The sequence below is a fragment of the Lithobates pipiens genome, unplaced genomic scaffold (assembly GCF_037356315.1).
Source record: "Lithobates pipiens isolate NorthernLeopardFrog02 unplaced genomic scaffold, aLitPip1_a1.2 Scaffold_22, whole genome shotgun sequence".
Classification (NCBI taxonomy): Eukaryota; Metazoa; Chordata; class Amphibia; order Anura; family Ranidae; genus Lithobates; species Lithobates pipiens.
In genome coordinates, this window is record NW_027507784.1 from 210,678,172 (window position 1) to 210,691,470 (window position 13,299).

General features: G+C 42.2%; 1 protein-coding gene across 1 annotated transcript in view; it reads left to right on the forward strand.

Moving 5' to 3' along the window:
- HAPSTR1 (HUWE1 associated protein modifying stress responses) overlaps positions 1-5,402 on the forward strand; it is a 28,174-nt gene extending 22,772 nt beyond the window's left edge. The window contains exon 4 of the mRNA XM_077448851.1: positions 5,020-5,402. Coding sequence (XP_077304977.1) covers positions 5,020-5,261 — 242 coding nt within the window. The 3' untranslated portion in view covers positions 5,262-5,402. The remainder of the gene's footprint in view (positions 1-5,019) is intronic.
- Positions 5,403-13,299: the final 7,897 nt, after the last annotated feature.

Consider the following 13,299-nt stretch of genomic DNA (forward strand, 5'->3'; position numbering starts at 1 on the left):
ATCTACTGCAGGGATATGCAATTAGCGGACCTCCAGCTGTTGCAGAACTACAAATCCCATGAGGCATGGCAAGACTGACAGCCACAAGCATGACATCCAGAGGCATGATGGGACCTGTAGTTTTGCAACAGCTGGAGGTCCGCTAATTGCATATCCCTAATCTACTGCCTATCAAGGGGTTATTGTGGAGGTTCTGGTACCCGAAACCCGAAAGGTTTTACTCGGACCTATTTACGGTTCAGAAACCAAACAAAGACACAAGGCCTTTTTTGGACCCAAGATCCCTGAACAAGTGTCTTTTGATACAGTCCTTTCGGATGGAGTCTGTCTGCTCAGTAGTAACCTCACTCCAGAGGGGAGAGTTTAGCCTCCATCGATATAAAGAACTTGTACTTATCTTTCAGCTTCATCAGCCTGGGCGGCACAGTTGTGTAGTGGTTAGCACTCTCGCCCAGCAGTAAAAAGGGTCGCTGGTTCGAATCCCAACCACGACACTACCTGCCTGGAGATTGCATGTTCTCCCTGTGCCTGCATGGGTTTCCTCCGGGTACTCCGGTTTCCTCCCACACTCCAAAGACATGCTGGTAGGTTAATTGGCTTCTGTCCAAAATTGGCCCTAGCATATGAATGAGGACCTTGGATTGTGGGCTCCTTGAGGGGTAGGGACTGATGTGAGTGTGCAATATACAGGGATAGGGACAATTGTAGACACTTGCTCAGGTTGAACTGGATGGACTGGTGTCTTTATTCAACCTTACTAACTATATCAGAGGTTCCTATATTTTGCAGTAGAGGAACGTCATTTCCAGTTTGTGGCTCTACCCTTCGGGCTTGCTACAGCTCCCCGGGTAGTTAACAAAGGTCCTAGTACCAGTACTGGGTCTTTTAAGAGGGACTTGGTGCACGAGTATCTGGATGACCTCCTGCTCAGAGAACTCAGTACAGGCGCTATAACAGAGCATAATATACACAGGTATTTGAAAAGCTTGGGCTGGATCATAAATACTGAAAGGTCAGCCTTGAGACCAGCTCAAAGGCTAAGATGTTTAGGTCTGATTCTAAACGGTCCAAGCAAGAGTATTCTTGACACCCATAAGGATCAGGTGTGTTGGGTAAGAGGCACCAGACAACCCTCCATTTGGCTCTGTATGAGTCTTCTAGGGAGGATGGCATCCTCCTTCGAGGTGGTGCCCTATGCCCAGTTCCATTCCATCCCTTTACAACAAGACATCTTGTTGGCTTGGGACAGAGGAAGAAAAGCCCTGGATTATCCAATGAGCTTATCTCCTCAGGCACACTTAAGCCTAAACTGGTGGTTGCAGGATCAGAACCTGTGCAAGGGAAAATTCTTTCTCCTGATAACTTGGAGAGCACTGACTACAGATGCCAGTCTCAGGCAGGGGAGTGACCTTAGGTGGGCTCGCAGCTCAGGGTTAATGGTCAGGGACAGAGCAGACCCTGGCATCAACATCCTAGAATTATGGGCAGTATGTCTGGCCCTACGGTCCTAGTGGAGTTTCAGGATTGCCGCATCAGGGTTTAGTCCGACCAATCTCACGGCAGTGACCTTTATAAAACACCAAGGAGGTACCAGAAGTCGTTCAGCTCTGAAGAAGATGAACTAAGTACTAGCCTGGGCAGAGGGACATGTGCTAATTATATTGGCAGGCCATATCCTGGGAGAGAACTGGAAGACAGATTCTTAGTCGCCAGCAGATGTGCCAAGGAGAATGACCCCTACACCCAGAGGTGTTCCAGGAAGTTTGTCAACGTTGGGGATGGGCAGAAGCCGACCTACTGGCATCCAGGTTCAACAACAAACTACAACAGTTTGTCTCGAACAAGAGATTCTCTGGCAATTGGAGACGATGCTTTGATAGTTCCATGGAGCCAGTACTCCCTGGTTTATGCTTTCCCTTTTTGTTGTGCAGGATTCGGAGAGAGTTCCAGTCATTCTGGTGCCACCGGCCTGGCCCAGAAGGCCCTGGTTCCCGGAGATTGTGAGACTAACAATAGATGGGCCATCGATGCTTTCACATCGCCCTGATCTACTGTCTCAAGGGCCTATAGTTCACCCCAATTTAGTCTCTAAATTTGACGGCATGGCTATTGAAGCCATGGTGCTAAAGGACCATGGCATCTCGGGACTAGTGGTGTCTACTCTAGGTATGGAAGACTTGAATTGCTTTGTGTGAGAAATGGCTTTTTTTAATTAGTCATCTTGTGGAAATCAAATTGGCTGAGTACAGTCAGAGGTCAGGTTTCAGCCCTATCGGTATTCTTCCAGAGGACTTTAGCCTCCCATTCACTTATCTGAATCTTTATGCAAGGAGCAACTAGCTTGCTACCCCCCCCCCTTCAATTATGTCACCTGTGTCCTTGGTACCTGAACATGGTGCTGACTGTTATAGAAACTATCATTTTGACCTATTAAGGAAATTCCATTAGACTTGCTGTCACTCAAGCTAGCCTTCCCCTGGCTATCATCTCGGCTAGAAGGGTGTTGGAGTTGGCGGCCCTTTCATGCAGGGAACTGTACTGATCCTTCACCATGAGTCATGTTACGACTTGTTCCATCCTTTTTGCCAAAAGTGGTGTTGGCCTTTTATTTAAACTGGAAATTTTATCAAGTGGATGTTCGAGCAGCCAAGGATTCGGCCGCAGTGTACTGCTGCATAAGTTCTGAGGGCTATTTGGCAGTGTCTCTGCCTTCCCTCAAGGCTATTGCTCTGGGATGTCCCAGCAGGCAGTGAACATTAGCCTGACTCTGTGTCCCATGATGTATGAAAAAGGAAAATAGGATTTTTACGTAATGCTTGCCTGTAAAATCCTTTTCTTTGTGTACATAATGGGATACAGATCCCTCTTCTTCTTCTTCTTTTTTTTTTTTTAATTTTATTTTTCTTTTGAGGATTCAGTGCTGGCTACAAAACTGAAGTGCTTCCTGTATGAGAGGGGTTATATAGGGGATCACTTCATGTCTGACGACCTTTTTGGTTTACCATTTACCTAATGATGAAGTTTAACCAGCAGGTAATATTAGCCTGAATGTGTTCCATGATGTACTCAAAAGGATTTTACAGGTATGACTTAAAAATCCTATTACAGTATAAACTCAAAGTACCTTCTGTTGCTCTGTCACATCCAAATCCTGAAATTTCTTTAAATTTTTTGCTACGTTTTGATCTTACTTCCTGTTATAGGGTGGCTTTGATTATTCCCCATGGTGTATAGACTATTTAAAAAAGGATATTGTCTGGCACACACCGATATCAGTAAAGAGCCGCTCACTGAGGCTCTTTACCATGTGATCATCCGTGTCCAATCACGGCTGATCACAATGTAAACAGGAAGAGCTGCTGATCGGCTTTTCCTCACTCGCATCTGACACGAGTAAAGGAGAGTTGATCGGCTACTCTCCTGACGGGGATCTGTGCTGAGCACGGACCACCAGGTATGCCACCCTAGATCACCAGGCAGCTGCCAATCAGTGACCATCCCTAATGCCTGCCGTTGGTGATGCCCATCAGTGCCACCCATAAGTAACCATCAGTGAAGCAGAAAAATGCACTAGGTTTTAGCGCTTTTTTTTGGCTCAGATTTCCCCAATCAGAATAGGGCAGCATTCCTGAATACCTGCAATCAAAGCAAAGGATCATAATGTTCGTGGGGGGTTGGGGTGTGTGTTTTTTTTTTAATTTTTTTTTTAATTTTTTTTCTTGGTTTAAAGTAAAATTTCAGGAATTCAGCTCCCTGAAGTGAAGGCTCACGCTGAAAAACAAACACGTTATACTTGGCTGCACAGAACAGTCTAACCTTCTCTTTGGGTCCCCCGTTGCCTGTTCTGGCCCAATTTCCCCCCCCCCCTTTAAGTGGGCCCCCCCCATTAACAAGCCTCTTGCTATGGGAACACTTGAGTAGGCTTGCCCATTCACACACCGCACAGCAAAGCCTTGCTGTGTGAGCCAGTGAGGGGGGAGAGCGACTCAGAAGTGCTGCTTCTCTCACGCACATCGCTGGGGCTAAGGTAAGTATAAGACCTACACCCAGAAGAAATTTTTACCCTAATGTATAGAATGCATTAACGTAAATAACCTGCCTTTAGAACCGCTTTAAAGTCCATGGAGGTGAATGACCTCTCCTGAGCTAATCTATTTACATCTGACAGTTATTGCACTCTTGGCAGACAGCTATTGCTGTATTTCCAGGAGTCTGACACGGATGCTTGCGGTCTAAGCATTTTTAACATTGGAGTCAGTGCAGCTGCTATGCCCCCCCCCCCCACCTTCCTCATGTCCAATCACAGAAGCCTTTGTATTACGTGAACTGATTCGCACAATACAAAGGCTTCCCTGAATGGGCAACAAAAGGGAGGGGTGTGCATAGCTGCGCTCTGTTGAAAGGCAAATGTAGACTTTAGAGACTTGGAAAGGATGTAGAATAACTTGGTCCCTCTCCCATGTATGCTCCTAAACCTTTCAAAATGGAGATGTCATGCACCTTCTCGGACTTAACCCCTAGTGTACCTATGCTTTTTACTTAAGGTAGACCTGTCATGAAAGAATTATGTAGGCTACCCCTTCTTGCATCTTATTTTGAGAATCACTGTTCCCTGGCTGTTATGTTAATTGTTTGGCTTCAAAGCTTTGTTCCAGGTCAGTGAATCGTAAAGATGAGGCATTCGCTGACCCTCGTTTTATATAACATACAGGTTTTGTGTCTGTGCCTTTTTAAAAGTATTAGCCAGACAGCCAAGAATCTAGCATTTTCAGGAGGAGGCCTGCAGTGATGGCAACATCTATCATTACGAGTGTGTCTTAACTTGGGGCTGACTAGCTATGTTTCTACGGAGAGCAGTTCTTGCTGGGCTTCTATGAACAGTAATGTACTGCATCTCGCACCCTGTATCTCTAAGGGTGAAATGTGTTTTAATGTAAAACAATTGTAGGCAAATGCAAACATTTAAAAAATGTTGAAATTGTCAGGCAAACGTGTAATGTACTTTTTCTTTCTTTGCAGGGCTGAGTGGTGCAATGGCTAGTATTAGTGTCCGCTCAAGTACTCCAGGCTCACCAACTCATGTAAGCGGCAGTTCTACCAGTAGTCGCAGGAGAAATGGACTCCTTGATGTTGATTTGAACACTTTCATATCAGAGGAAATGGCACTCCACTTAGATAGTGGCAACCGCAAACGTACCTCAGCCCAATGCGGCGATGTCATTACAGACTCGCCAACTCACAAACGCAACCGACTTATGTAAATCTGCAGAAGACTCTACCACCATGCTGCTTTTGAAGCCACTTTTAATCCTCATCATACTGTTTAAAAAGAAACATGAGGCCCATCTTCCCTTTTCACTGTTAAAGACCCTTGAATTATTAAATAATTGCTGTTAAGCGAGCTCCTGCTATTGTAATTGTGGTTTTCTTTAAACTATACACCCAGCACAGGACGTCTGGTTTGTGTAATATTTGGAAAGATTATCATAACGTGAACATCAGTTCATTGAGTGCAAAGTGACCTTACTTGTCTCTAAAAGGGAAAATGTAAATTGTTGGATAATTTTTTTTATTTTTTTTTTTATTTTATTTTTTTTTTTTTTTTAACTCCCCAACTGGTCTGAGTATTTTTGCTTCAACAGTATTGCAATTTTGGATTTGCCTAACTCAGCTGTGCAAGTCAATCGGTTCCATTCCTTTTCAGGCACCTAGTTACAATTACACTGCATTTTTTTTTTTCTTGCATATTATGGTGATCATGTCCAGAGGTGCTATGGTTCTGCTAATAAACAGTTGATCTGTGCTAGGCACTTTTCACTGGTTTAATAATTTTTATTTTATTTTTGTGCTGTCCTTTACCAATATTCTTCTCCCAGATTACTCTTAATAGGCTTTTAATATTGTCAATTTAAACACATTTATGCTCATTCTTATATGCTGGTTGTATCATTGTGGGGTAAATGTAAACTGTATAAATCACCCTAAAGTTGACACCCCCATACGTTTTAAAAATTGTTTTTTTAACCTTGCTTTATCTGTGTTCAGTAAGATTGATTTACAGGTTCTGTCTATAGGCTGCATATTTTCTAATAATGACTGCAAATGCTTTTCTTTCCATCATTGCTTTTTTTTTCCCATAGTCAAAAAAAAATCAGCTAAGGATTGTGTACATTGTACTAATTTTTTAAATCAACCAAAAATGTATAACTCAATTAGAGCATACTTGCAAATTCAGCTAATTACTGTGTTCCTGTAACATTTGTGGACTCTGGCAGGGAAGCCAACTTTTGTTATGCCGTGTGTGGTCACAAATCCTCTGTTGTACTTTACATTTATTCCTAAGGGGGTTCTTACAAGGGGGCCTTGTTCTGTATAGTCTGGCAATAAATGGCAAAGCCTTTAGGTAGCAGAGGTAGCGTGAGGGGAGATCTCTCTACCAGGGTTCACAAATATTGAAAGAAGATCCTGCAAGATCCTAAAGCATCTGTTTTGATAAGACCTGTTTGAATTGTACAATACTGATCTTGTGCTACAACATTGACCTTTCCTCTAACATTCTATCTGAATGTGACGGGTGTTTTAAATGCATATTGCAGCAGCTGCCCTAGACTGCTAAATTTTATTTTAAAATATTTGATAGTTGTAAGTCATTTCCATTGGGGTTTATTGACTAAAGGCAAGTGCACTTGAAAGTGCCGTCGCTGTAAATGTGTAAAAACTTGTAGTGCAAAATGGATTTGGCTTTAGTAAATCCCATAGTGTTGTATAGTGAACCTGTACTTTGCCCTCATGAGCAATGTAACAGGTTCGCCTTACAAGAAGGGCTTTAAACAGGTGTTGTTTTTCTCCTAACTGGCTCAATCGGGCTGACAAGCCACTCCAGTATGGTAAAAGTTTAAAGTTGCCGAACTTGGCTGTTCACTCTACCACTGCTTCTGCTTTACAGTGCTTGGGCTTGATGATTGGTCATTCATGCATAAAGAATTGTATTGTAAGGAGGTGGTCAAGTGCCCCTCCCCACATTTGAAAATACAATTTTTTTTTTTTTTTTTTACTTTTTTTGCATCAAGTCCTTCCTGTTAAGGAAGCCTTTATAGGCCTTGTTTATGCAAACGGTGCCCCCTGAAGAGTGATACCTGTTGAGATCACTCTTCAGAGGACATTTGACAGGCAGTGAGGAAGTTTGTTATATTGCCTTCTCACTGCCTGTTTTGTCCCTATTTTTTATTTATTTATTTTTTTACCCTGCACCAGCATGCCGCAACTGTGTGCATTTAAGGGCAGTTGTGAGGTGCCCCCATTAAGTTGAATGGGTCATGTTCGGTGAGTGGTATTGACCAGTATACCCCAACATCTTGATAATGTTTGACACTGTGGTGTATGTACACCGCCCTCTGCCTTTCCAGCCTAAGGGGGAGCAGTTGGGGGTCTAAAAAAAAAAGGGGGGGTTAACCGTGTTGTGTGTGTGGTGTTTGTTTGTTTTGTTTTTTTTCTTTCCCCCTCTTCTGCTCTCAACATAAAGTGTAAACGAGGCTTTACTTTGTCTTCTATGAGCAAGGCACAGGTTCACTTTAAAATTTCCCTTCATGTATAAGTTAACTTATTCAGATAATATATACCTAATGAAAATTATAAAGCTTTACAAAAATATGTCCATTGCTTACAGCAAAGTGAACACTATTTGCTTTTTGCTGAAAGACGTATGTGGTCCTTTGCATAGTACAAATGATTCTATAAATAAACCAGTAAAAAGGGCTACTTGGAATGATTTTTTTTTTTACTTATAATTTGGTTTAGTGTGAACTTTTTGTTCTTTGGTGACTTGAGAAGTATTCAGCCTTGTTATATAGCTTGCTGAATGGAACTTTGATCTCCATACTTTTTATGTGGGAATGTCCTATACAATACCTTATAACCCATCTTAAAATCAATTGGCCTTAACTTGCCATTTTTCGACTTAATTTGTTTGTCACCAGAGTTCATCTGTGATAGTGTCAAGAGAAATTCATTTTTATGGCAATAAAGGCACTCCTGCGAATGGTGGTGAAATGGCTTGGTGGTCGGGTCTCAAGATGGTTAAACACACACACTGGAGTGCCTTATTTGTGTACTGTGACATTTTCAAAAGCTATTTGCACATGTTCAGTGGTTATAACAAAAAAAAAAAAAAAAAAAAAAATTGCGTGCATGTCTAAAGCTGCTTAAAAAAAATGTTCATGATTTAAGTGTTGGCATTCAACAGTATGTTAGAAGTTTAGTCATTTGCTTTTTAAGTTTTATCCTTCTGAGAAACAAAACTTTTTATATCTTACTGCTGTATGTAACCAGGCGAACAAAATTATAATTTCTCAATAATTGCAGTCTGTGAGCAGATATATAAATGCGACCTTGCTCTGCTCTTATAGATTATGTAAGGAATATTGTACTAATTTGGACTTGCAGAACCTAAAGTGGAACAGGCTATACGGGGGGTTCTTCTGTTAGACCTTCAACACTGTTTAGGTCCCTAATGTGGGCAGATTCCCTGCTCACTTCCTATCCCGTAGCAGTGGCCAATGGCAAAGAGACGCAACCCTTTTTATTGCGGTCTTTGATTTACACTCCCTTCCCTGCAAGATGTGTGAAAATCTCCCTGATGCAGTCATCACAATAAATGCCTAGCAGAGGTTCAAACTGCTCACCAGTCTCCCTATTTTATATATATATATATATATATATATATATATATATATATATATATATATATATATATATATATATATATATATATATATATATATATATATATATATATATATATATATTTTTTTTTTCTCTCTCTGGTGTTCCACTTTATGTTGCTCAGTTATAAATAATCCAGACAGTTCTGTAAGCAGGATGCTCTAATGAATAATGTCTTAGTTGGTGAGTTGGAACAGTCCTTTGATAATTTTCCACTTGTAAAGTGCAGCTGTCAAACCTGGAAAATATCTTTCGTGTCTGTGACAATCGTTCCATTTGGTATTGCACATATCTGTTGCTTCAAGATTCTATAATATGGAAGGTGCTTGATTACTAAGTCTGCAGTTTTACCAGCCTGCCAAGTGAGACTTGGAACTATAGTTTGTGCGTGTCAAGAAAAAAAAGGATGTAAAAAAAAAAGCTGAATAATTATGGGCAGTAACGACGTTCTCTTATAACTTTGGGTTAATGCCAGATATTAAAGCTGCCATTTTTATATTGGAAATGAGGTTTGTTTATTACTTTAAATTATTTAATTACCTGGTAAGTTCAAATAACTTCTCTCGTTTTCACTGCAGCTTGTCACAAAAAAGTTACAATAAAACAGAACATTAACAACATTGTGGTTCCTCCCTTTTATTTTTTTAAGCTTGTTTGGCTGTACCGCTCCGTGAATCACAGGAGTGCAGTTTGTTCTGCACACCTGAGACCCGTTTCAGCCATAAGTGGGCTGAAGCCTGCTGGTGGGTGGTTTCACAGAGATGGCATCTGGCTGCGCCTGACCCAGCTGCTCCCGTGAGCATATTGGGGGGGGGTCAGAGCAGCTCTCTCTGCTTATGCTCTTTGCTCAGTTGTCCGTCTTAGAGCTGGCAGGAAATGCATGCAGTGTCCACCTAGGCCAGTACGATTCTTAAAAGAATTTGGGAAATACTTTTTTAATATATCTTCCCCCCCCCCAACATGGTATTTCTTGTGCAGTGGGTGAACTGGTTGGGGTTTTTTTTTTTTTTTTTTTTTTGGTTCCCTTCCCTAGAATGACATTAACAGTTAACCCCTGCATGCGGGGGGGTGGGGTGGGGTGGAAAGAGAGCTCCGAGTACAGCGTTTTAAATATGAGCTCAAAATCATGTATCTTTACGTGATTTCTTCCATTTAAAGTGGAGGGCCACCCTGAAAACAAATATTAAAAATTACAAAAAATATAAAAAAAATAAAATGAAGAAAAATTATTTTTTTTTACTTACCAGAAATGCCTGTTGCTAGGCACTTTCTCCTAATCTTCCTCATCCTCCTCCGCGGAGATCTTCTGTCTTCTGGGTAATGGGTCGCGCTGTGTTCTGGAAACTGTGTGTTCCAGAACACAGCGCGTCCCATTCAGAAAGCGCTGCGGGACTTGCGCATGCGCAGTAGGAAACGGGCAGTGAAGCCATAAAGCTCCACTGCCTGTTTCCCTTAGAGGGAATGGCGGCGCCGAGACCTGAGAGCCGAGGGACGGGTCGGCCTCGGGCGGCCGACATCGTGGGCGCCCTGGACAGGTGAGTGTGTTTATTAAGTCAGCAGCTGCAGTGTTTGCAGCTGCTGACTTTTTTTTTTTTTTTTTAAACGGACCTCCTCTTTAACTCTAGGGTGTGTGCTGCGGAGAGTTACACTCCCACTGTGACTGGACACAGCGGGAGCCAATCAGTGGGTCCGGCATCAGCAATAGTTTGCTGGAGAGACAGAGCAGTGATCTGCCTATGTAAACAAAGCAGACCGTCATTCTGTTGGATGGGGCAAGAGATATCTGCGATTCCTGCTAATGGGAAACGGATGTCTTCCTCAAGTTAGTCCATTTCCCCCCACATGCAGTAAGAAAACACACCCAAGGAACACTGTTCACCCTTTGATTGTCCCTGATGTTAATCCTTTCCCTGCCAGTGTCATTATAGTGTGTGCATTTTTTTATTTTTAGCACTGTTTATTGTCACTGGTCCCCAAAAAGTGTCAGATTTGTCTGCTGCAATCCTGCAAAATATTGCTGATCACCATCATTACATAACTTATCCCTTAGTTTGTAGACACTATAAATCTTGCATAAACCAATATATGCTTTTTTTTTTTTTAACAAAATATGAATAAAGTTAAAAATATTATTTCTTTTTCAAAATTTTGTCTTTTTCTTGTTTAGCAAAAAAATTACACCAGAGGTCATCAAATACCACCAAAAGAAAGCTCTATTTGTGGGGAAATCTTATTTGGGTACAGCATCACACGACATCTCACTCAATCTTCATTACTGGTACCATAACTAAGCAACCAGGAAACAACACTGTCTGGCAGTCAGTTGTGGCAGAATGCTCACTGCCACCCAACCCCCTCCCCCCCCCCCCCCCCCCCTCTTCTAAAATCTGTTTGTGCTATTGAACATATACTATTGTAGTACCGCTGCTCCTGATCTTAAACTAATATCAGCAAGGTGGACATACTTGGAGTACATGAGTTCAGTACTAGTCTTGCTGTCAATATTCTCTGTAATTATTCTAGTTTTGAAGAGGTAGTAAACCACAAGGAAAAAAAAACATGCAAGACAATGCCATATTGGCACGTTATGAAATGTCTTAGAACGAAGCCCTCAGCTTAGAGGGCTGACATGTTTCCCTGCCCTTTCTTCTATAAACCTATAATAAGGCTTAAAAAAAAAAAAAAAAATCAAATCAAAGCAGGGTTTATAACCGCTTTCAGGGCTAAGGTGCACTATAGCTTCTAAACATACTTTTTTTTTTTTTTTGCCAAAGCTAAACTCAAATCCATAAAAGCTTAAAGTGGAGTTCTGCATAAAATATATATATATATATATATATATATATATATATATATATATATATATATATATATATATATATATATATAATTTTAAAAGTCAGCAGCTACAAATACTGCAGCTGCTGACAATAATTGGACATTTACCTGTCCTAGGGTCCAGCGATGATGCGGGGGGGGGGGGGAATCAAAGCCCCGCTCGTCTCCTTCCCCCCCCCCCCCCCTCTGTAGCTGGGGGCGCCCGGCTGTGGCAGCCGGGCACCCACTGCAAATGCACGAGCCGTGACTGGCCACATAATCATCTGGGACCTGTGACGTGTCCCAGATGATTGCCTAGAGGGAGGGGGCAGAGCTCATCTCCCTTCCTGCACCAAGGGAAGTGACATCAAGAGCCCAGGTGCTAAAGAAGGCGGATTACGAGGGACCCCCTAGCAACAGGCATTAAAACGTGAGTAAAAAAAAAAATTTCAAATGTTTTTTTTGGGGGGGCGTGGCGCTGGAACTCCACTTTAACCACTTGCAGACCGGACCATTTTGCTGGTCAAAGACCAGACCACTTTTTGCGATTCGGCACTGCGTCGCTTTAACTGACAATTGCGCGGTCATGCGATGTGGCTCCCAAACAAAATTGACGTCCTTTTTTTTCCCCACAAATAGAGCTTTCTTTTGGTGGTATTTGATCACCTCTGCGATTATTTTTTGCACTATAAACAAAAATAGAGCGACAATTTTGAAAAAAACTCATTATTTTTTACTTTTTGTTATAATAAATATCCCCCAAAAATATATAAAAAAAACTTTTTTCCCTCAGTTTAGGCCGATACGTATTCTTCTACATATTTTTGGTAAAAAAAATCGCAATAACCGATTATTGATTGGTTTGCGCAAAAGTTATAGCGTTTACAAAATGGGGATAGTTTTATAGCATTTTTAATTTTTTATTATTTTTTTATTTTTTATTTTTTTTTACTAGTAATGGCGGTGATCTGCGATTTTTATTGTGACTGCGACATTGTCGGGGACCCATCGGACATTTTTGACACATTTTTGGGACCATTGTCATTTATACAGTAATCACTGCTATATAAATGCAGTGATTCCTGTGTAAATGACACTGGCAGTGAAAGGGTTAACCAGTGGGTGGCAGTGTAGGGGTTAAGTGTTCCTAGGGGTGTGTTACTAACTGTGGGGGGGTTGGGCTTTCATTTAGTGTACACTGATCTCTGCTCCAATCACATGGAGCAGAGATCAGCGTCACTAGTTGCTAGGCAGAATGGAGAAATGTTGTTTATACAGCATTTCCTCCATTGGGCCGCTCCGTGAGACGATCGCGGGGATGCCCGCGGCGATCGAGTCCGCGGGTCCCGCGACCGGACTCACGGGGGTCCCCACCAGCGCGGGAGCGCGCCGCGGGCGGCGCGCTCCCGATGGCAGGGCGGCATTGAATATTGGACGTACCTGTACGCCAATATGCCTGCCCGTGCCATTCTGTCGACTTACATCGTCGTGCGCTGGTCGGGAAGTGGTTAAGTGTCTATATACACGCAGGCTTTTCTAAGAGAAGAGTCTAGAAGCTGTTGCAGTTAGGGGAGGCTTAACTTGCCTCTCCTGAATACATAAGAATAATGGTCAGGATTGGAAAATGTTGACCACCTACTGCAAAACCATGCTGCAGTTTCCCGCAGCTGGCATTCAACCTAGTCTGTACATGAGCCCTAACCAAACTACTTGCCTCTGGATCCTGAGCTTGCCCTCTGCACCCACCAGCCCCAGACAATA